The 24,952-nt window shown below is 41.3% G+C and overlaps 1 protein-coding gene and 1 long non-coding RNA gene across 3 annotated transcripts in view; one reads left to right on the forward strand and one right to left on the reverse strand.

Moving 5' to 3' along the window:
- lmf1 (lipase maturation factor 1) overlaps nucleotides 1-24,952 on the forward strand; it is a 34,405-nt gene that overhangs the window by 3,810 nt on the left and 5,643 nt on the right. The window contains exons 3-7 of one of the 2 annotated variants that reach the window (XM_031295341.2): nucleotides 940-950; nucleotides 4,993-5,141; nucleotides 17,589-17,654; nucleotides 22,469-22,636; nucleotides 23,005-23,185. In XM_031295341.2, the coding sequence (XP_031151201.1) occupies nucleotides 940-950; nucleotides 4,993-5,141; nucleotides 17,589-17,654; nucleotides 22,469-22,636; nucleotides 23,005-23,185 (575 nt within the window). Of the gene's footprint in view, nucleotides 1-939; nucleotides 951-3,091; nucleotides 3,404-4,992; nucleotides 5,142-17,588; nucleotides 17,655-22,468; nucleotides 22,637-23,004; nucleotides 23,186-24,952 lie in introns of those variants that run through there. The other variant, XM_031295342.2, reaches the window with a different exon arrangement.
- Nucleotides 105-10,681, reverse strand: LOC118494254. The gene is made up of 3 exons (XR_004896372.1): nucleotides 10,626-10,681; nucleotides 3,867-3,872; nucleotides 105-115 (listed from the first exon to the last, which is right to left on the reverse strand). It is a non-coding gene; the product is annotated as an uncharacterized LOC118494254 (long non-coding RNA).

Genomic DNA, 24,952 nt, shown 5'->3' on the forward strand with positions numbered 1-24,952 from the left:
GATCACCGGGGATAAAAAATAATTCAGCAGAGGCAGGGATATGTAGACCAGAAAGGGGGAAATCCCACGCATCTCATAACCCCTTACTGTCCTTTAAATGTTGTGCTTTCATTTCCTTATATCATAGTATTTTTTTAAAGCTGCATTAATCAGGATTTTATACATTAACAGATGTGAAAGGAATTTCTTCTATTTACAAACCCACAGAGCATTATCAACCAACTTTGCAGCTGTCCTCAGCTCCTTGGAGCCTTTTAGTCTATTTCAGATCATTGTTTTGGGTTCCTGGCCAAGAACTCTGCTATCTTCAACATTGTTTACAGTCGCAGAAGGCACTTTTTTACCGAAAAATACTCCTATGGATGGTACTATACATATATATATACCATACTATGGATGGTTCCATACGACGTTCTTCACATGTTAAATAAATGATCACTTCACTACTTTCATTGAATTTGGGTGTTTAATTCAATTTTATAGCATGCAAAGAAAAATTGATAATAGAACGTTGAAAAACTTGGAAAGAAAATGTCCAAAAAAGTGACAAAAAACTTGGAAAACAGTGACAAAAACATTGGTAAAAGTGACAAAAACGTCAGGAAAAGTGACAAAAACATGGGTAAAGCTTAAAAACACCCTTAAAAAACGTGTATGACACGCCAATACATATGCCATTATTGGCGTGTTGCATACTCGCTTTTTAGCGTGTTTATCAACGCCGTTTGGCCTCCATTGACTTACATTACCTCGCGATTGTGTGTGAATTGACGCCGTAGGGAGTAGTATGAAAGGGCGACTCACCGCACAGGTAGGTAACACGTTACGTGGCTTTAGAAAGTGGCACGTGGCGTGTATGTCAATATGTGTATATTGAAAATATATAAGTTTCTTTCATTTTCCATGTCCTTTTTTTCTTTTCTTCTTTTCTCTTTCTAGGTACTCCTTCGGTAAGTGAACTTCACCGTCGACCGTCACAGTTTTCAAACTTAAACACAAAATCCAGGACCGCGTCCTTTGTCCCCTCCCACACACACATCAAATAGAAGAGGTGGATTTGAGGCAAAGCCTGTACGTAAGACCCTCCAGTTTGGATGCCATCTTGGTGTGTTTACGGTGAAAGCAACGTGGTTACGTCCCTCAAACCAAACCGGCATATGACTGACCTCCTTTTGACACATCTGATGCATACATATAGATATTTCAGACTGGTGTTTGTAGATTAGAAATGGACATTTTTATATTGTAATACAGAAGCTATATCTATCCAGTCCTATTATTTCAACGGCGGAGGATATTGGGAATTAATCTCAAACTATAAAAATAAATCTTATTTTTGAAGGGGTTTCATCCATGGGAAGCATGCAGCTGTAGAGTCATGGGTCATTCTGGATTCTGAGTCACTGTCAACCTCCTCTTGGTTGTTTCCCAAATAGTTCACAGCTATTTGTATGGGTTTAAAACACAGTCACTGACAGAAAGGCTTACTAGGTTTACTGATGTGCAGTGCATTGCCTCCTTACTTGAACCCAGTAAACTGCCATGAACATAATCATAAAAAGAAAGGTAATATTTAAGAAAGTCTAAACAGTAGCTTGTAGGGCTCTGGCCCAGATAAGTGGCGAGTGGCAGCTCTGTGATTGGTTAATGACACTTTGAATTCAGCGACGCCAGGCCAATGTCTGTGGTTTGGAGTTGTGGCTTCTGTTTCTCTTTTTAAAAAAAAAAAAAGTCTTTCTTTTTCTCCCACTCTCACTGTCTTTCTCCCTCACTCTCTGTTTTTTTTGGACCTATTATTACCCCGTAGCTGACAGTGGAGCGTTACGTCTGCAGACTAATCTCCTCTGATTGTTCCCAAGTCTAGACAAAAACCAGAGGCCATTGATTTTCGCTGTTAGGGGGCCTTCGGCTCTGGAATAGCATGCCTGGCAGACATTTTAATTTTTTTTAATTTTTTTTTAAAAAGGAACTCTTTACACAAGGTCCTCACAAGGTCCTCTGGAGCTTTTGACCATATAACATGGTCTTCATAAGTACATGATGTTTGTTCAGTTGTTACCAAACTGCAGATTTCAAACTGTCCATTCTTCTCTCCATTGAGCGTGATTTTTTTAGCCAAGCTAGCAGCATGGCTATAGGAATGGCAATGTTGCTGAAACCTGTGAAAATATCTTACATAACATCTACTGGATGGATTAGCGCACAATTCTGTACAGACATTTATTGTTTTCTTCAGGATGTATCTTAATGACTTGGATGATCCCCTGACCTTTTCTCTAGCAACACAACAAGATTGCCATTTGTGGCTTTAAGTCAACAGGTGTACGATCGGCATGATATTTGGAACACACATTCATGCCCCCCTCAGGATGAATTTTGGTGATCCTCCTAAAGGGATCGTTGAGATTTTTTGAAGTAGGGTTGTATAAGGTACTTATACATAGTCAAGTGTATTAGTCCTCTGTCATTGCCAGACCTTCCTCCACAGAGCCGTGGAGGAGGGTCTGGCTAGCCCACACAGCATTCTGGGATGGGAGAAAAAGGTGCTCTGGTTTATTGGCATTTCTTTAAACCAATCACAATCGTCATGGGTGGCGCTAAGCACCAGTGCCGCTGCAAAATAGCACGTGTGTACGTTCAAAAGTTGTTTTAGTCGTGCAACAGAAAACTCAGATTGGACAGATAGTCTAGCTAGCTGTCTGGATTTACCCTGCAGAGATCTGAGGAGCAGTTAACCATAGTCCTCATAAACCCACCGGAGTTTAGAATGCCAACACAAAGAAAGAGGAAGGTACCGGACATCCGGCAGCAAATGAGGGACATCCGGCGGAATTTGGGCTGACCCAAATACTTCGAAGCTTTGATTGTTGCCATGGCAATCAACACCCAAATCAGTATTCAAATGCTTTGTTCTTTTTATTTTATTTTTTATTTATTATGAGTATTATATATGCATTACCCCAGAAAGCCAGAATAGCCCGTGAAATAAGAAATAGTAATCCCAAACTATGTATTTATGCATTCAGTATAATCAGTTATTCTCAGATGTGTGTGTGTGTGTGTGTGTGTGTGTGTGTGTGTGTGTGTGTGTGTGTGTGTAGGCCTAGGTGCGTCGCTCTCCCGGGTCCTGAAATTGATAGATTGCGGGCAGATAAACATGAGATGGCCTGCCTCACTTCATCCTGGCATCTGGCCTGAGCTATCATCTAACGTTACCAGCAACCACACTGAAAGTTTGACCACGTGAGGGCTAGCAACCTGGCTGCAACTATTGGCATGCAAGATGTCAAAAAAGTCCAGCGTCTGGAATATTTCAAAAGATGACCCCCAAAAAGTCAAGAGCCCACGTCGGCTCCGTGGGAAGAAATCGACAGAAGAAATCCTCGCTCACCTGCTGGCAAAGGTCTGTAGAGTAGATGACGCAACTGGACCCTCCCCCATAGATATATACCCTCCCCCTGCCCGTGTAACTTCAAATATCATACAAATACTTTCCACCGAAGGTTCAAAGCCCCAAAAAGTGATATTCTGAGGACAGCCCTACTAAATATAGCATGCACACTTAAACTGATATTGATTTTTTAAGGTGGGTCTTCCAGCAGTACATTGCTTAGCTTTTGTGTCGGGACTCCTGCCTGCTTCTCCAAACTGGGGGCGAGCCGACCGCCATCTACTGTAGCCACTACACAGACTATGGAGAAGTACCTCATACAACCCCACTTCAAAATATCTCAACTATCCCTTTTAACTTTTTTTTTCTAGAGCCATCTAGTGTTTATTAGCAGATGTTAGCATACTTACACTCTGAACTAAGATGGTGACCATGGTAAACATAAACATTATATCGGCTAAACATGCTAAACAACATGTTTCTAAATAGCATTGTAGCCATGCTAGCATGCTGACGTTAGCATTTAGCTCTAAGTAGATGTCTAAGGAAATATACCTTAAACAAGCTAGTAAAGCACCTGTAACCATGTTGAATGATTAACAGTTTTAAAGCTTTAGTGCGTAGCCTCTTTATATTAATGAACGTCCGCTACATTCAAGCCATTGCCAAAGGAGTTGCTACAAAGCTAATTAAGACTATCGGCTCCACACTCTCTCTCTCTCTCTCTCTCTCTCTCTCTGTATTTGTCGGCATGGCTGTGTTCAGAAACTGGTGTCTTCCGGCGACTTTGTGCGCAGAAAATCGAGTGAAGATAATGACCTCTCCTGAAGAGTCCCTCATGTTTTTTTGTTTTTTTTTTATCCTCCGTGTCCTCCTTGGCTACTAGCAACTGCGTGGGGGAGGGGTGGGGGTGGTGCGCGATCACGGAAGGCTTGTATCATGTTTTTTTTTTTGTCATTACTTAGAATTCCTCATGGGGGTGCAATTGGTGAAAAATCTCAAAATTAGGCTGTTTCAGAGAGGTGTGTCCATCACTGCTTACCATAGAACAACAATTCAAGATTGCAAAAATTGTATTTCACACATCCATTAGTGCAAGACAGAAGACTTCAAATTATAAGCTCATGAATGAAAGCACTTAATGAATAAACTAAGATTACGCTGAAATAGAATAAAGTATAAGCTGTTGACCTAAATAAAAACACTTAATAAACAAACTAAGATTATGCTAAAATAGAATAAAATAAGTCGTTTTTAATAAAGTATTTTAGAGGAACAGTGCGCAGTTCATATTCTCTGGTTAAGCAGTCTGACTGCTGTTAATGAAGCTGTTTAACAGCCGAGTAGTCCTTAATCCGATTACTTCTGTATCTTTTCCCAGACTGCATATCCTGTTAACTGACACCACCTCATATTCTAGTGGTTGATATGAACAACCCATAGCCCACAAATATACCGTTTGTCTATGATTTAGCTTGAGTGTGATGTGTGTAGCTAATAGCATTAACTATAGTTTGCTCTTCTGTGACAAATTGTCCCTTTTTAGTTTAGAGGAACCCTTTTTTCCCCCCACAAATGATACTCTGATGGTTGTTGTCCAGGTTGGGAGAGTCAGCTGTTGGAGACAGGATTTCTGGCTATTTTCCTCTGTCCGGTGTGGACTCTGTCCCAGATCCCCCGCCGCTGTCCCCCCTCCCTCATCTGCATCTGGACCTTCAGATGGCTCATTGTTCGCATCATGCTGGGAGCTGTGAGTAAAACACTCTTCACAAATACATGCAAGGGCTTGCTGCATCTCTCGGACCACCGGGGGAAAAAAACAGAGTGCAACTGCTTTGACAGGAAACAAAAACAGCAATGAGATCATTTTTGGATATTTTTTTTTGCATAGAAATTCTCCTAGTGGCTGTTTAACTTGTCAAACACAATCAAATCGTATTGATTGGAATTGACTTAGAACCTGTCTTGGGCCACCAGCACCTTGACTAACGCATTTCCTGTCGGGAGAACCTGAACAGACATTGCTGATATTCCTGTCTAGGAGGAAACAGATATTGTAAATTTAAGCAGAAAGGCATGTACTGCACATACACACACCTGAATACATCCAGCAAGGAGAAATAAAACCATTTTGCAACAGTATAATTTCCTGGCATATTCCAGTGTTTGTCCTCCTGATTTTAGTTGGTTACTTTTGGAGCAGTGCTTTGCTGTAAAACCACCGCCAGTATTTTGAAATCCAACCCAAATATATGGTCGGCTAAACAACATGTCTGGTTGTTTGACAGTTTCCATGGTGAATTTTAGACCACCGGCTCAGCTGTATCTGCCAATCACTGCAGTTGCTGCAAATCCTGCAGGGTTTTTCCTATTAGGGCTCCTGCACGCTTCCTGCGTGGCGTGAGCGTGGCAGCTGCGTGGCGTGTCCGTTTTTATTTTGGCTCCCATGTTAACAGGTTAGAGCTTGCACACTGCCTGCGTGACACACACGTCTCAGGCGCGGCTCACGTCTAGCCGTGCGATACGCAAGCGTGTTGGAAGCGTTTCCAGGCAAACTAGAATACGAATAAAAAAAAGATATGTCATTTTGACACAAATACATTTAATAAATGACATTTTGATGTTTGAAAGTCTCTAGCTTTTGACATAAATGCAGATATAAAAGTAATAAAAAAACAAATAAATTGCACCAGTCAATACAGAACGAAATATTCTGTAGCCTATTTTGCCGTCAATACTGCCGACGTTGTCTTTGCTGTAATCAAATCAGTATATATTTATGTTTAACATGAAGTATACTACTGCTTGAGCAGCAGCGCCGTGTCAGACACGTTTCTGGTGTGCAAAGACATAGAAAACGCCACGCAGCCGCCACCCAACTGACACGCAACAGAAACGCCATGCTCGCGCCACGCAGCCAGTGTGCAGGAGCCCGTAGGGCCATGAAGAGAGCTGAAACACAAGGGGAAACACCTCGGCCCTGTTTCCCTGTAAAGACCTCATTTCATTCAGCAATATTATATGCAACGTCACTACAATGTTGAGGGTTCTGCTGTAAAGTCAGATAGCACCCAACTACACCTAACACCTAAACGTCTGTACTCACTGTTACAGAGTTGGAGATTTCGGAAAATGTAATTTTTTCATCATTGAATTGTGGCTTGTTGGACTGCTCTCAAGCTGTGGTTCTCAACCTTTTTGAGTCGCGAAATAATAATTAATAATCTTTTGCAACCCTAATTTTTTCCAGCACAATATTCACTTAATCAGTTTGTCATTAAATCTAAGGATTATTATTATTTCACATCTAATGTTCATGACAGTTGCCTACTATCCCACTTGTTACCTACTTTGAATGAAGCCCAACATCATGTTTGTTGTGTTTCTGCTGCTTTTTTATTTTTGAGTGGGTTCATCTCCTCTGGTGACATTAGCAGAAGGCGTTGGTGTTACTCTGTCAGACTGTGTGCGAAGTAAAATTCTAAAATCTGCTGAAGAGATCACTTTCAGCCCAATTGAATCAGCTGATTAGGTTTAGGTGATAATCCAGATCTGAGATTTTCATTTTTTTTTTTTTTATAACAATGCTGCATTCGAGTGCTGGTAAGAATGTAAGACATCTAGAAAGTTGGTCACTTAGTCAGAAAATCCAATCCAGACGTATAAACAATAAACAAAGAAAAAAATAAAAAATGTCGCAGAAGCTACGATTTTTCAACTACCCGGCTCTGTCTTTTACCAACTCTGCGTGAGATGTTTTGGGAAAAAAACGTAAATTCAGAAGTGTAAGGAACGTTCCTAGGAATTGACATTTGCATATACTTCACAGTGACCAATTCACTACAGATTACATGATTATACGGTGTGAGAGCCCAAGCTGTTTGAAACTAGGAAGAGCAAAGACTCCGTCACACAGTGATTTGTCTGCTTCGCTCAGCAGCGTGAAGTGCAGTACGGCTGCCACGGTCCCTCAGTGTTTGATCCTCCCCGGTCACACTCATTCATTTATCTGACAGCCGGTGGTTCACCGCTGCTTTGCGTCTGCTTCACAGTTTCTGCTTGTGAAGACAACATGGCTTAGCACACGCTTTAAAGGACCCCTGAGTCATAAGAAATGAGCGGGAGATGGTGTGTATGAGCCCACCCGTCATGTTTGTTGAGTGTATTTTCGCACGAGACACGTCCCAAATGGTCATGCTCTGATTACATGCTTTTATCAGTGATGTAAAGTGATGCCCCTTTTTTTCTGCCACCGCATCATGGTACATGCTGTCATGGTGGCATATACACATATTTTCTAAATGCAGTAAGATGGGTAACTTATACTAATGCCGGGGATGGGCTGATGTGCTTTCATACGACCATTACTGATGTTACATTTTCCACTTATTATCCTTTTAACCAGATGTTGCAATAATTTCAAATACTCTATAGCTTTTAAGATGTCTTTCTTTGGAAAATATAAACATTATTGAGAGTGTTGTGGAAAGGTATCCCATTAATTTAGAAGGAATCAAATGCTCCTGTTTCCTTGGTTACCTATGATAATAATAACAACAGACTCCACTAAGCTAGATAAAGCACCACCTCATATGGCAAGTAATTGGCTCACTAGAACAAACAGAACTTCCAACACACACACACACACACACACACACACACACACACACACACACACACACACACACACACACACACACAGAATCCGTTCCAACAAAAAAACACAAATGTCAGATATAATAGATTAATTGCCTTTTATTACTGTGGCCATAAGCAAAGCTAGATGTGTTCAATGTACCCTGCAAATTGTGTTGAGACATTAAGCAGCTAGTGTGATTTGAGCTTGTTTACTACAGCAGCCTGGGCGGGTAATCAGCTCCAAAAAGTGTAGCTAATGTGATCTGATAGGACCATGTTAGCTCACAAACTGTGAAATACAGTAAATATTCTGACATACAGTTAGCCGTGTTTACATAAGGGCAGAGCGGAGAAGTACTACTGATTGATATGCAGCCCTTTTTAATTTCCTTTTCTTTACTTTACTCTTTTCATAATCACATAACAAGGTATATCAATTTTATCTTTCTTCATCTAGTTCAGAGATATGACCAGAACGTGGTTCGCATTGTTGTAGCCTGGCACAAAGATTGGAAGCAGTTGGGAACTGCTACACCTGTTGTGTTGTTATTAGCAAGCAAGCTAGTCACTTGGCTGAAGCTGCCCCCTCTTAGTCCATCAGGCGACTAATCGGTCGTTTTTATCTTAATCGACTAAGATTTCTTTAGTCATTTTTTAAATGCTTCTTTCATGCTGAATGACTTATTTCCAAGAAACTTATGAGCACATCTCTGGTAAACACAAGGTGCTTTTGCGTGATTCTTTGTGGGGACACTTAGTATTACAGATCTGTCGATTAAATCAACTGTGAGTCGACTAAGAATTTCTTTAGTCGAGGACAGTCATGGGTGTTGTCCATGGTAGAGCTCTACAGTGCTTCTCACTGCGGGTGTTTTGGCTTTAATTTTATCTTAACGAAAACCTGTTAGCTGAATCATGTTGTTTAATAAATAATAATAATAAACCCAGTGATTATGGGGATTTTGATATTCAACGTTTTATCACAGAATGAGTTGCCGGTACATTTCTTGTGAAGGAACTCTGAAATGATTAATTTCTCAGGTTTTCTGCTGTTCATGAGCTTCCTGTTTAAAGTGTTGGCACGGAGATTGGATTTCACATTTCACTGCCGTTACGCTATTAAACACTTTAAACAGTTGGAAGTACAATGCTAGGTGTGGAGTTTGGGGCATCAACTGGGATTAGAGTTAGCCTGAGAATGTGTTTTGGGAGTGCAGATCATATTGGTTGGTCTGTTTTTGGATTTTGGGATATAGTGTTGCCGGCATGCTGACCCGCCTGTCGTCCAGGGTGTTGGTGTGCAGCTGGCCGACTGGAATGGATAGTTTTGTCTTGACTGTTATGCTGAATATCTGGGGTGACTGTGATTTTCAGGGGTTAAGTGTATTTGATGATGAGGTCCCTATGATAATATATTATTATTTAGTTTATTACTTATTTTCGTAACAATCAAGTTGTGTCAACAAACACGCTGTTGCTGATGCTGTCCTCCTCTCCTACTTCAATGCCTAACAAATCTATCTCTCTCTCTCTCTGTCTCTCCCTGACCCTGTCTTTCACTGGTTGAAGCCTGAAAATATTGTAAACAAATTAATGACATAACTAATTACACTGGTCAGACTGTTGAGCTCTGTTTCAGACTGATACCTCCGGTTCAGGCTGGTCCTCATCCTCATCACGTGCCTTTTTCAGTCGCGGAAAATACTTTTCAATACTCATCCGGATTGAAGCAGCAAACATTCAGTGTAAGAGTAAAAAATGACATAACATTATTTATAATATGTTTATTTGATTCACAGCTGCTACATATAGTGTTTTGACCTCGACAACCCAACTGCATTTTACCGCAAACTTGCGACTAGTTACAGGGTTCATACATTTTGAAAAAACCTGGAAAAGTTATGGAATTTAAAAAATGCAAATTCCAGGCTTGGAAAGGTTTTGGAAACATAAAAGGACCCAGAAAGTTTTGGAAAAGTCATGGAAATTTTTTTTTTAACACAGTATAATAATATGTGATTAATAAATGTTTTTCACGTCGTCCTAACCTCGATGTTCTATTCGGGGCGCGATAGTACCAATCCCACAATGAACAGCATAAATTGTCATTCATTTTATTGTTAAACCTTTGAGGGTAAACTTTAACACAGATTTTTATTCTTATTGTATAATGTTGACTGAAAAAAAAATAAAAATAACGAAACGCATTGTGCGGCGGCCGGTGCTGATAGTGCGGCGCACCGCCACACATTAGTCTGTGTGGGAAACACTGGACTATAGTTAACTGCTCCTCAGATCTCCGCAGGGTAAATCCAGACAGCCAGCTAGACTATCTGTTCAATCTGAGTTTTCTGTTGCACGACTAAAACAACTTTTGAACGTACACGTTCCACCAAAACAAGTTCCCTCCAGAGGCTATTTTGTAGCGGCACCGTTGCTCCGTCCGGTGCTTAGCGCCGCCCATGACGATTGTGATTGGTTTAAAGAAATGCCAGTAAATCAGAGCATGTTTTTCCTCCCATCCCAGAATGCTGTGTTGACTAGCCAAACCCTCCTATGCAGCAGCGCTGTGGAGGAAGGTCTGGCAATGCGAGACTAGTATCGGCTCAGCTCACTTGGAACCTTGACTGAGGTGGAACCATAAAAAGTACCAGATACTATCCACAACTGTTGCTAATGGAAAACCAGATAAAGAGTGAGTTGAGAAAAGTTGAGCCATACCACGCAGTGGAAAAAACGGCATAAATGAGACCCTGCTGTGGTGCTGCCAACATGGTTCAGGCTTTCTTTTTAAAACCCTCTTTTCGTTTTTTCATTGTTGGGATCCAGGGTAAACCTTTGCTTTGCCAGTCTCGTCTATTAAAATTGTGCGGTTTACCTCATGTCATATGCATTTTTGTCCGTCTCAGTGTACCTGAAAGACAGACAGAACTTGTGGTCTTTACCTCGGCCGTTTTGGAAGGGGGGGAAAGTTCCTGTTTTAGCAAGTCAAAATACTTCTCACCGTGACTTATTGGTAGAACATGCTGACAGAATATGTCATGGTCTCCTTTTAGTGATGAAGTTGATGGAGAATTTACCCTTTGTTTTTTTTAGCAAAGATTTGCAATGTTTTTTTTTGTTTTTTTTTAAGTTTTATATACATTCTGAGAGTATCGAAATAGAGTAGAAAAGTATTTCTTACGCTCTTCAATTAAATGTCCGTGTTCTTCCCAGAAATGTTCCACACCTGGAAATGTGCTCAATTCACATCAGTATCCTTTCAACAGGGCTCTGAACGATCCAGGCAGACTGCTCTGATTATGTCAGAGGTCTGTATATCAGCTTGTAATTGATGACATTTCAGGATCTCATGACTGAATTGGATTATCGGCGACGTCTTCGGTCGCATCATCTCAACAGCCAGCAGCTGCAGTCAACAGCCAAGGCTCATAATCAGAGTGAAATGTCCTGCTTTTTCTATATCTGGTTAGAGAAGTCAGCGGACGATTTATTCCGCATTCCATTCGGCGGGCTGAGATGTCAATATTGACCGTCTTGTGTCCTAGATAGAGCCCTGTTTACTTAATTTGGTGAAAAAAAACTCGCTAGGAACGGAGGACACATTCCTCTTGTGAAAGTGTACTTGCATGAAACATTGTTTTATCATTTATTCAAGTTTTGATTACTGAATTACATGGTGCATGGTAAAGATTTGAAAAAAGTTCGGACAGAATTCATGGGCTCTTTCTACATAATGTGTATTCTATATTGAGTTGTCAGATGATGTACACATGACCATATTATATCATATCATATCCTACTTTCCTACAACAATCATGGGCTTGTTCTGAGGAAAATAAATGTGTGTGTGAATGTTTATCTGATGAGTAGGTGGCACCTTTTATGGCAGTGTTGGCCACCAAGGCTGGAAAAGCGCTATATAAATCCAGTCCATTTACCATTCTACTAATATTGCACAATAAAAACTATGACCATCAATCTATCAGGGTTGTTGAGCATTATTTATGCTTGTTTGAGTGCTTTACGATACATTCAAAGACACTCGTAGTGTTTTTTGGTCGAGTTGAGTTTTTTTTTTTTTAGCGTATGCGTCATCTACCTCAGTTAAAGATGTCCTTCATTTCCCAAAATGCTTTTGTCTTTGATAACAGAGTACCTCCTCATTTATTTAGGTCAACAAATCCTACAGCTGCAAAAGCAATTCTCTTTTCACATGTTGCATTTTTACAGTAGGAAGAGCATTCCTGTTCAGTTCCTAACACCCTTTATAGTTACATTTATTAGTGCTTATTGCCAGTCTTTGTCAGAAAACCTAATGGTGTGTACAGACGGCAAGCACATTTGATTTGTTCTTTTAGATTTGATCTTTGAGGCAGTCCATTTTGTAGAGTACAGTTGACTGAAGTGGAGTTGTGTGTTTAGAGTTGGTGCGCCAATATATCCTGAAGAGGAGTGGTCAACAATATACTTCATTCCTCAATGAGACAAAATTATCTTTCAAAACGGCCTCAAGTCGGCGTAGCTTTGGTGTGTTCCAAGGCACTTTTTTGACCAACTCGAGGAGGCAGTCAGTCCAACTGCCTTTTCTGCCGATGGTCGGCCGTCGGGTTGGTGTGTGTCAGAGCCTTTAGTTTAAATGGAGATTAGTACTTCTACTGGAGCTAAAACACTTGTGTGCACGGAGATCGCTTTTGGCTCAAAACTCTGCTTACGTACAGAAACGTAGCAATGTCAATGTAGCCTTACTTGCAGGTGATGGAATGTCATGTTTTTGAATGTTCTGGGGTCTCATTTATAAAACTGTGCGTAGGATCCTTACTATAAGTGTACGTACGCCCAAAATGGCGTACGCCAAAAAAAAGTCAGATTTATAAAACCGTGTGTACGCATATCTGTAAGCAATGTTCCCTTTATAAATCAGAGATCACCTACAAGTGTGCGTACGTGGATCAGCCTCTTATCCCGCCCTGTACACGGCCATTTTTAACCATAAATAGTCAATGCAAACACCTCGTGAATGCTGATCAGTATATGAATGACACTATATGGCAGTTGTTACACCGAATCATGATGACTGGCGGAGAAAAAGCAAAACACTTCTCAGACGTTCAGGAATTGCTGCAAATTGATTTATAATTTTGGCCAGTGTAGGGCAGTGGTTCCCAACCTGGGGTCCGGGGACCCCTCAGGGGGGCGGCAAAGATCACAGGGGGTGCGCAAGTCTTTAACTGGTTTGAGGTTGAGGTAAAAAAAAAAATATTTGCACATGTTAAACAAATTATGATAATACACTAGAATATATAATGTATACAAAAATCTGTATAAAAACTATGTATTTTTGTTCTCGCTTAAAATTGTAGGCAGGCTACTTAGTAGGCCAAGCCTCCGGGACCTCTTAACCTATGGACCTTGCTGTCATCAAGTCAGCTGCTAGCTGCTATCATCCTCGTTTTTCCTGCCGCCACAGCATCACTATTTTATGAATGAAACATGGCGGAGAAACGTAAAAATGCTGATAACTCCTCTGTATCAAAAAAGAAAGTAAGGCTCTATCTCGAGAGTTACCTCAACTTCGGTTTCGGAGGGGGGGCTCAGCTTTTCTTAGACATAAGTAGGGGGGGCGCCAAGGAAAAAAGGTTGGGAACCACTGGTGTAGGGAAACCTGATCTATAACTACATGTATTAATACGTCCAAAACGGCAGGCATTACGGCACTCGGGGACAGCTTCGATATACCAGACGTATATTTTAAGATTTAACAGAAATATATATTATATCCAAACAAGCCTTAGTGATAAAGTTGAAGATTATATATAATATTTATATAAAAAACACTTAGCTGTCTTTTCCCTCTGGAAACAGACAGTTTCTCCCAGAGTGGCGAGTACCTGTATTTGGACCGGGATGGCACGGTTCCGGCGCATTGCCCTCTCTACTGGACCCAATTCAGTTCATTCAGAATTTAAATCGACATATTAGCCAGTCATCGTCATGGTCCCTGAAGTCTCTTTTTCTCCTGATTCTTCCATTAGCGTAGTCCTCCTGCAGGGCCAGCAGTGCCATCATGCAGTATTACGCACGGAGGGGTCACCGCAGCATTTATATGTTTACAACAATTTGTGATTGTTAACACCTTGCCAACACAGCATCAACTAGTGGTATCCCCCACCCCGAGATACAATTTGAAGACGAAAGAAAGTGTAATAGGTAGGGGTGGAACGGTACACAGAAGTCACGGTTCGGTTCATACCTCGGTTCAGACATCACGGTTCGGTTCGGTACAATGGAGGGAAAAGCAAAACAAAAATGCAGAAGGCAATTTTTTTATTGTGCATGTCTCAGGCTGTCCACTGAGCTAGCTGTAACAGCTTGAAGTGTATAAAGTAAGATGTAAACAGTAAACAATAAGTAGCCTTCCCTGTATCATCTCCAGACTCCATCGTTACTTGTAGCCTAAACAAAATAAGACAATCAGTTACTAGTGTGATATGGGAGACAAGCGCTGCTCTCATATGTGAATGCACAGAGCAGGGGTGTTAAAAGAGCAGCTTCGGTTACACAGAGCAGTTGGCGAGTTTTGGTGTTAGCTTCACACGCTAACGGTGAAGCTAACAGCTAACGGCGGAGCTATATAACAGCTAACGGCGGAGCTAACCGCTAATACCGGAGCAAACAGCGAAGCAAATGGGCCTGGAGGCCATTTGTGGTCGAGGCGAGAAGGGATACAGCCACGTCAGTGTTTGGTTGTATGGGACTAGTTTGCTTCATGTGGACTCACTGGACTGACTGACTCGACATGTAGGCGGCGGAGCTCAGGAGCTTCCGAGCTAAGGGCAGGGCTACAGATTAAGTGTCCCTAAAGAACCGCGTGTCTAACAGTAGTTCTGCATTACATTAATTAATTTGCACGCAAGTTTTATTTATTTTTATACCGTGTATTCTCCGTGTAAATTCATGGACCGAACCAAGACGCCTGTACCGTTTCGGTTCAATACGAATACATGTACCGTTCCACCCCTATAATAGGCAAACACACTTTTCTTCATGCAGGTTTTTGTCACGGACAGTATTAAAGTTAGGACCGATAATGAGGGCATTAAGGGTAACGATTGCGCGAGAGCTTAACGGCTGTATTTCCAGACTTTGACATTTGATGATATATGCGCAGTATTAAAGACAGATATTTAGTTATTTAGGCTACACTGTGTTCTGCCGTTATCTAATGCTAGGGTATTTAAATGTAATCATGTATTCCACGGAGTCGGGCCGTCTCCTCCTCCTGCGCGCTCTGTAGCGGACAATGTGACGGCGAGACAGTGCCGATTAAACATTGAGAACACATTTTTATTTAAGATTTGAGTTGGAGGTGTTTATAGAACAACTATCACTCAGTACGAGCGCAAATAATACTGCTGGATTTAATCTTCATGATAACGTGGATGATATGGAGTGAAAAAATGTGCGTGAGGCATCAATACTTGAAAATATTACAAGTAATCCTTATTCCCTTTTACTTTCTGCAGTCTGACTTCTGTTCACCACCTCACCATCTGCATCAGCAATTCCTATTTTGTCTCCAAAATGTGCGTACGCATGGGTCAGAGTTTGCGTAGAGGACCGCACACTCTCCCGTCAAGTTAGTTTTTTATAAATCACAACCTTTGCGTGGGAAGTGGCATAAGCAATATTTTGCTTTTTATGTTAAAGACACTATTGATACCGTGAGAAATTTACATTCTCAGGAAAAAAGCCGCTTATCAGTTAATCGTTAATCGATCGATAAAGTCAATCAACTAATGATTAATGAATTAATCGATAATTTGCATCCCTACTTTGGAATGTTACAAACTCCAACACAAAACTTTGTTTAAATGCTTTAAGCAATTATTTAATAAATTAGAAACTTTCAACATAATACACAGTAACAGATAGTCAGACAGTGTTGTGGGCAGGACATTAAGTCAGACTCAGTGGTGAGTGAAACTGAAGCAGAGGGACAGACACAGAGCTGTAGCCGAGCCAAAGTAGCCCACTTTTTAATGAATTAACTTTATCGGTTATCAGGCAAATAAAACGCCAATACAGATAATCTGCAAACTGCCAAAAAAACGGCCAGATTATCGGCCTGTCCCTAGAACCGGCCCACAGACTGATAAGGTTTTTATAACTTTGGCAGATAATCATTTTCTAATAGGTCCAGTTCTCTAATTGTATACAGAGTGTGTGCACGACATTACTGTAACATGGAGAAAACACATTCAAAACTCATTTACAGCTGTCTACTGTCAACTGTGAACTAAAAGTGTAATCAAGAAAGGGACACGGAATTGCAAATGTCCTGCAAACCAACGTTTTAGCTCTACATTTGAAAAACTGTAGAGCATTGTGGGAGAAGAGCGAATTAGCAGACATTTTGCGTGACCAGAATCACATTTCTAGCTATTATTGGATTATATATAATTTATAAATGCAAGAATGGTGACTGATTGAAGTTGCACATGAATTGGCTCTGAACATTATCACACAAGTCTGAGGCTGTATCCAAAATCACTCCCTTGTTCACTACTCCCTAGATATAAGGATATACTGACACTCAGTCATGGACTGTAGTCTACAGTGAGCAGTATATTGAGATTTTGGCCACTTATAAGAATGATTGAACAAATTATATTTTATTTATGTGTCCATAAATGGGCCCATAACACCAATGCAAAAGTCATTTCAGCCACAGTGTCTACTTCTACTCACTCTACTTTGCCCAAAATAAAGAATAAAGAAAGCATATTACAGCAGCCACAACACAATAGTGTAACTCATAAATTGTCCAACTAGAACTAAACATTTTACGCATAAAACAAAACTACAGCCACACAAAAACAAATAAGTAAATAAATAACAGGGAATGTCACTTCCAGACGGAGAATAAATTGTCATTCACAGGTGTAGTGTCGCATGACTGTTATTTTAACACCTAAAAAATGCGATGAACGGACATAACGGAACATCTTTTATTTAAACTTGTCATTATATGCTGGTAAGTACTAGTGTACTGCTTGATTAAGACCAGAACGAACAGCACAGACACACTGCACTTCTTCCCTTTCTTCTCTTCATTCCTTTTACGTTATGTCCTCTTAATTCATTTGATCTGTTCAGCTTTGATGTGGTTATCTATATGCGTTACAGACTGCTATCTACAAATGATCATGCCATGGCTGTCTGCTCTATCTTGGCTATCTTGGGAATTGAATTATTTATTAGGAGAGGTTGATGCTTTTATAGCTCCTCGTGCCTTCAGTGACCGTCAGCCTGCAGTTATGTGCTTTTGCCAAACTGTGCTCCTCTCATGAATGCACCTGGACAAGGGGGAAACCTAATCAGGTTTGATTCCCTTTGATCCGTTTCAGCGAAAAAGACGGGATCTGAGTGACTGCAGTCTGTAATCAGATTTTCTAATGCACTGTTGATGGTTGCTTATTTTACTTTTATTGACAACAGCACCAAGTACAGTGCATTGTAAACTGTAACGTGTTTGTGTGTTTTCTGTCTTTTTCAGGGTCTCATTAAAATCAGAGGAGACAAATGCTGGAGAGACCTCACCTGCATGGACTACCACTATGAGGTGGGTGTAAACAATGCTAGTGGGATTTAAAAAAAACACCGTGTCGCTTTGGTCTCTCTCCACACTTCCTGCCTGTCAAGGTATTGGGTAATACAGGTAGACTGACATACTATGTAACCAATCAGAAAGCCAGAATAAGCAGCTATGCTGTGAAGAACTGTCAAAGCCCTATCTTGTACCCGGCGCAGCGCAAAGCCCAACCCAAGTGTCTTTGGTAGTTTAAGACCGACGCAGTTATCAATTTCCCGCCCAGCGCCCACATCGTTTAAATAGCAAATGCACCTGCGCCCATCTGTGCGCCTGATGCAACAAGGAGTCCATTCCTTACTACTGCTTTCCTGCTTTCAACAGAAAAAGAAACCAGAATTTGCATAAGGGCTGCAACCTCTGATTGTTTTCATCAATGATGTTATAAATCATTTTTTTTGTTCTGCAAAAGAAAACGGTGATATTGTATATGCTCATTTTTGCTCACTTTGTTTTGTCCGACCAACAGTCTAAAACCCAAAGATATTCATACAGTGGTTCTGTATATAACGGAGAAAATCCGAAATCACATTTGAGAAGCTGGATGTTCACTCGCTAGTTGCTAACTTAGCAGTTAGGGCAGGTTGTGTACAGACTTAACCAAAACAGTCAAGTTGCGGGCTGTAAAACTAAAACATGGAGCTGAAAGGTGTTAAAAGGGAACTGCTGAGTCATGCCATAACTGTCTTTGGGTTCATCACTACAAGCAACATATTTCACAATAAACATAGTCGTCTGACCCATTGTTAATTTACGCAGCGCTAAGATAGCCTTGAAATCTAGACGCACCCTAGCGGCAGCAAATGTAATTTGCAGCCAGGGTCGTCTAGCAACTCTCCGTTGGCTTGCGAGCTGGAAAAACCAAACTCTAGTCAGGCCAATCACATCGTGTATAGAGTCGGTGGGCGGGCTTAACATGACAGCAGAGTTGTGACGGTTCCGCGTGAATTCCCTGCTTCTTGAAAACAAAGAAGATGGCTGCAGCTGCTGCTGGCGAACAGCGGTCTTTCGAATCAGCTTTGGCCGCGACTCTGGAAGACTTGGAGTTAAGCTTTTCTTTGAGAAAAGAACAAAGAACAGCACTGAAGTCATTCTTAAAAAAGAAAGATGTTTTCTGAGTTTTGCCGACCGGATACGGCAAAAGTTTAATCTATCAACTAGTTGTCGCTCTGGTTGGTTGTAGCGCTATCTGATTGCGTGCAGAGGGAATTTGAAAGACAACCATTTATCCTGCCCCTCGGATTGAGCCCTGTCAATGCTGAGTTCCTTGGCTTGTCAGGCTAGCGCTAAGATTTACTTAGAACGTGTTTACGTTGTCTGTGCAGAACACTTAGAACTTGGTTGTTCTTTCAGGGGGGAAAAAAATCTGCAATATGCGCATATGATGTTTTGTAGCTGCAACAACAGTGAAAGAGGACAGGGTGGTTAGCATGAAAATGACAAAGGAAATAAGAGGAATTAGCATCAAATCTCAAGGCTCTTTGTTGACTTCTGGGAAGAGCAGTGCAGAAAGCAGCACACAGCAGTGAGCCCTGAGCACCAAAGAGATCATGAAAGCTATCAAAATACCAATTTAAGAGGGCACTGCATCGCAGACTAGGCTTATTTTTTAATCATTCTTGTGGGCAGATGGCCAGCATAACTTTGTTAATTCCCCCCCCCCCAAAAAAAAAAAAAAAAAAAAGAAGCCTGTTTTCATTGATAATCTTAACATCTGAAGACTGATCCAGTTATGCAAAAACATTGTGTCATCATGGCTTTGTCTCCTGAACTCCCATCGGGCTAACCACACCAGGGCAACACATTACAGGAACCACTGTCAGGGGTTTCAGTAAATCAGCCTCTTATGCAAGACCATGAGGTTGTGTTTGTTTTTCCCCTGTGGGACGCTCAACCGCTCTGACCCACACCGCTGTTACCAAGCCGCAGAGGGAGAAGGGCCGTCTTCTGTAATTAACATAGACAGGAATACACTGGCTCCTATGGGACTGGATGACTGGAGATGACACTCACACACACACACACACACACACACACACACACACACACACATATCAAAAATACAGTATACTGTAGATAATCACACAGTCTGTAATACAATGGGAATGGAGGATGGACTGTAATATGATGGCTCCCATGGGACTGGGTAACTGGTGCAGAGATTATGTACCCACGGATAGCTAAAGGAAGGGAATCAGAAATGATATACTCCAAATATGAACTGTCGCAGTTTCTGGCTTTTTATTTAGTTTGGAAAGAAACTGCATTTGATTTACTGGTTCACTGCATTGTAAATTCACAGTCATTTATCCCCCTACACTTAGTTCCCAGGGTTAGAACAGTTTTAGCATTGCTAATGCCATGGAAATCACTGAGCCAGTGGTTGTCAACCCAGGGGGTTGTGAAATGAAATATGAGATAGGATATTTTTTTTTCACTGCTCTAATTCATCATCTCTATTTCTTGTAACACATCAAACGGTCTCTGTCCTCTCTGATAATTAATCATACAAAACGGGCTGAACAGGGGCAATCATTCTTTGGTTGAACCACTGTGCATTATGTAGAATATGATTTTATGTCACAAAGTCAGTACTTTTGCTTTGTTGTAAGGGATTATAAGACATGGGTTCTCAAATTTTTGACGACTATGATATCTATATAAGATTATGTTTTGGAGCCTTTTTCTTTATTAGATAGTATTGACAGATGGGAATGGGGGAGAGAGAGGGGATTACACGCAGCAAAGGGCCGCATGTGGAATTCGAACCTGGGCCGCTGCCAAGTACTCAGCCTACATGGTGCACTCCGACTGATTTTAGGGAGGGCGGTGAAATGCACCGCGATGCAAAGCAACCCCGACGCAGAACTCCGAAAGGGTCACGACGCCGTAGGAGCGACGGCGTAGCTATGGCGTGGAGTTGACGCAGAAGCATAAAACAGCCTTAACTTAGCAATTCACTGATGCACTAATTCCAAAATCCAATGGAAAAAAGGAACCAAAAACGTAATTATATTGTCTGTACTGTTCATATTTTAAATGGAGCAAAGGAGCAGCAGTAGCAGCATGTGTACTTGATGAACTTTAACGAGGAGAATCATGTGTGACATCAAAATGTAGGCTGGGTATTTTCACATGGAAATCAGCATGGTGTGGCTTCCAATGTACACTTCTGTTATTTTTATATATATATATATATATATATATATATATATATATATATATATATATATATATATATATATATCTGTGTCTCGTGACAGCCTTCCTTATGCTTGTGTGTGCCCTTTACGCTTTAAACCAATTCCTTTTTTGCTGTTCTTTTTGTCCTTGTGCATTTCTATTTTTAATCCAGCTATATATCATCGGGTGTCTATAGGGTTTTGTGGGGACAAGCTAACAGACATTTGCCTAATTATACATTCAGCAGGTACAGCAACAGCAGCACGTCCACCTGACAATTGCAAGTCCCATAATCACTGATGCAATAATGGATGCTTTTGCAAACAATTATGACCCTCCTTTACGCGTGCAGCTATTACTCTGCATTTCATCATTAATTACCCTTATCCTTGAATTCCGATGTGTACGATCCATGCGTGGCCAGTGGCTAACAAAAGTTTTATAATCTCACTTTAATTAAACTTTGAATTCAACTCTAAAATGGGAGAAAAAGGTCGCAAAGGGGATTCTTTTAGTTATGGAACTTATTCCATACTGGGTTAGTTTCTCTGACCTGCTCCAACCTCAACGGTCAACGACCTTACGGGTGTACACACACACACACACACACACACACACACACACACACACACCAGAAGCCACTGGCGCCAGGTGAAGCCTTATTAACCCCCTCTGACACACTGCTCCCTTTCAAACCTGCAGTGAAAGTGCAGATCCCCTCCTGTCCTGACTCCCCGGGGGCTGTGTAGGTGTGTTTCGGCATAGTTGGTGTGTTGTTTGCTTCGGTTTGTGTGTTGTAATGCAGCTTGCTTGCAGGCCAGGTGGGGTTGTTTGGTTGTCTGAGGTTGCAGGCTCCTTGCCTTTGGATTTCCTGGGATTTCCAGGGGTATTTAGGTAAGCTACAGGTTAAATACAGGTTTCTTCTTCCATTCCATAAAAACAATAAGAGTATAGACTAGTGTGCCAGCGTCTTGTTTTCTCCCTCCCCCTCCCCCCACCTATTTCTGTGCTGTATTTATTTTTCACCACCTCCCCTGACACTATTTGCATGTTCAGCTATTACACAGTTTAACATCCAACCACCTCTCATACACACACACACACACACACACACACACACACACACACATAAACACACACACACACACACACACACACACTTAATCATACGTACACAAACACTGCACAGCTCTGTATGTCTGTGTTTTTTTTTGTAGGTGGGATTGCCTTCATTTAAATAAATGTTCCACCTTTATTTAGACATGGAAATGTTTCCCCCCAAGGCACGGCATCATAAATTACTCTCTATACCGGGCTCAGACAAGATTTTAGTGCCAAAGTCAAGCAGGGAAAACATTTTAAAAGCATTTTAAACAGCGGAAGAAGTCTGTTTTAAAGAAAATGGTTGATACAAGTATTGGACCTTAATGGATACATTTATGGAACAAAAAAACAATTGATTAGCGGTCACGTTTATCTTGACAAACCCCTCTTTTCTGACACCTTTCGCTGCTACAAAGCACAGTCTCTGAAATTATAGTCTGGAGCTCACATTTTCACCTTTGTCTCTGCTCCTTTTTATTCTCTGCCCCCCTCCCCAAAAGACCCAGCCAGTTCCTAACCCTATGTCCTACTACATGCATCACTCTCCATGGTGGTTTCATCGCTTCGAGACGTTGTCCAACCACCTCATCGAGCTCATCTTCCCGTTCTTCACCTTCTTGGGCAGGCGAATGTGCATGGTCAACGGAGCCTTCCAGATCCTGTTCCAGGTATCTCACACACGCGCTGTTAGCATCTTGTGAGGAAAGCCGGTATTAGCCATAGCATTATTATTATTATTATTATTATTGCATTAAACCTGTTTACTGGCCTATTTAAAGTGATGTTCGATTCCCTTGATCTGTGTTTTATTGCATTATGTGTCACTGTGCACTTGAATTTAATTTGTGCATCATTTGCAATTGGCATCAGAGAGCTCATGTTAGTGTAATTCAATTTTGCGTGGCTGAAAATAAATCCGTACTCGCCGTCCACATGTTGGTTGAACTCCTTATAGTGCCTCATCATACTAAAGTGATGTAATATAATCAATCCAGCTGTTGTTTAATTATGATATCTTGTCTTTTGTGCTGTATAGGTGGTTCTGATAGTGAGTGGGAACCTCAGTTTCCTTAACTGGCTGACCATTGTTCCCAGTCTGGCCTGCTTTGATGATGCATGCCTGGGCTTCTTGTTTCACTCTAGAGGTGGAGCCAAGAAGGCAGTGCTCGAGATACAGAATGAGGATGCAGCCGGACGCACCCCCACTCCCACCAAAGGTACTCAGGGGCTGTGTTCACAAAACACCCTAATGGTACGTGTCCATATAGGCGTTGTTTTCAAGGCAGGGATTGCCCCGCTTTCCGGCATTGCACGCTAGTGGGCTTGACACCAGCAGTTATTATTTTTTCTTCACTGACCAATGACAAGCAAAGAAAATGGGCTACACCCTCATACAACCGAACGAACCCGTCCCATGGGGCTGTCTGCTCCCAGACTTCAAAACGGCCCACAATGGCAGCTCGTTTGGAATACAATCTCTTATTTTACGAAATTACGAAATGTGTTTCTTAAAACATTCTATACAAGAAATAAGCTATACAGATGCTAAATCTATCTTCAACGATCAGTTTAAAAAGATTTAAATGAGCTTTTGAGAGGCCACGCTGCCCACTTCTCATTTGCATAAAGTTGCCTGTATTTAACTTTATGCAAATGAGGAGCGTGGAAATGACGCTGACAGTGGATATGTACTATAAGGCTAAAAGTAGAAAGACAACTCCATCCATCCATCCATCCATTCATCTCTTTAACTTTGTGCTGTCAATCGATTAAAATATTTAATCGCGGTTAAGCGCACAATTGTCCGTAGTTAACTCGCGATTAATCGCAAATTAATCACACAAGTTTTTAATGCTCTCATCAACATGGAAGTGGATGAATATGCTTGCTTTATGCAAATGTTTCTTATTGTATTGCAACAATCCACAACAATGACAAATACTGTCACTGTTGAAAGTTTGTTGCTTGCAGAGTTGTCCAGGCGTCTCCGTTGCAAACTATTCAGCGTGGCGTGCCTGTGGCGAGGGGAGGAGAGTTCCCTGCGTCCGCCCGTATGCTGGGCCAGCAAGCGGTATTCTGAGACTCGACGTACTCCGGTGGTAACTCGGTTCACATCGACCGTACACGCAAATAACTTTAGTCTTGTCAGGCGATCCATCTGGAAGGGCTCTGAAACTGAACTTTCCATTCAAAACACCCTTTTGCTTTATGCATTTCTTCCAAGGAGCTTTGTTTCTGCTAGCCACCCACAGGGTTACTGCTGCATCGCTTCCTGATTTCTCCAAACTACGGAGCGGCCCGAGGCCCAAATCGCAGAACACGTGCACGTGTTAATCGCGCATCAAGAAAATAAGTGGTGTTAAAAAGGAATTTGCCTAAACCTTGTTATTATCACGTTAATTTTGACAGCCCTACTTCAAATCAAACTTTGAATACACACAATAGGTCCAGAGACTCTCAGTAACAGTGGAGGCTAATGGGTACAGGAGGAAGGGAATTATGGAAGAAAAGGGGAATTATGGGAAGAAAAGGGATTAGCACTTGGACAGCTGAGAAGCTGGGAAAAGTTTGACATATGGTTTATTGGATTTTAATGTGATGTGGCTTACATTTTTACAATACAGACTGCTTAAAATGTGGTTAAAGCACAAGTGGCCCCTTTCTAATTGGTCTCATTGGACCCATTAGTGTCTTTGCTTTATCGTAAGATGTGGAATATAAAATAGGCTTGTACCTGGAGCGTAAGTGTGTTTTAATCACTTCAACAGACCCAGAAGGTCTTTTAGTGTGAAGAGTTTTAGTTTTGGATTATGTTGATGTGTTTAACATGCGTGGGATAAGCAGGCAGACGCAGGTAGGAAGGAAGGAAGTGATGTGGACTCAGCCAACATTTGTCAGCACCAGCCGTCCCATGATCTAACAGGTCAAACTTCTTCCACTGAAGTCATCATACGCACATATACACATTCGACTTTAACATTTAA

The sequence above is a fragment of the Sander lucioperca genome, chromosome 22, assembly GCF_008315115.2.
Source record: "Sander lucioperca isolate FBNREF2018 chromosome 22, SLUC_FBN_1.2, whole genome shotgun sequence".
NCBI classification, from domain to species: domain Eukaryota; kingdom Metazoa; phylum Chordata; class Actinopteri; order Perciformes; family Percidae; genus Sander; species Sander lucioperca.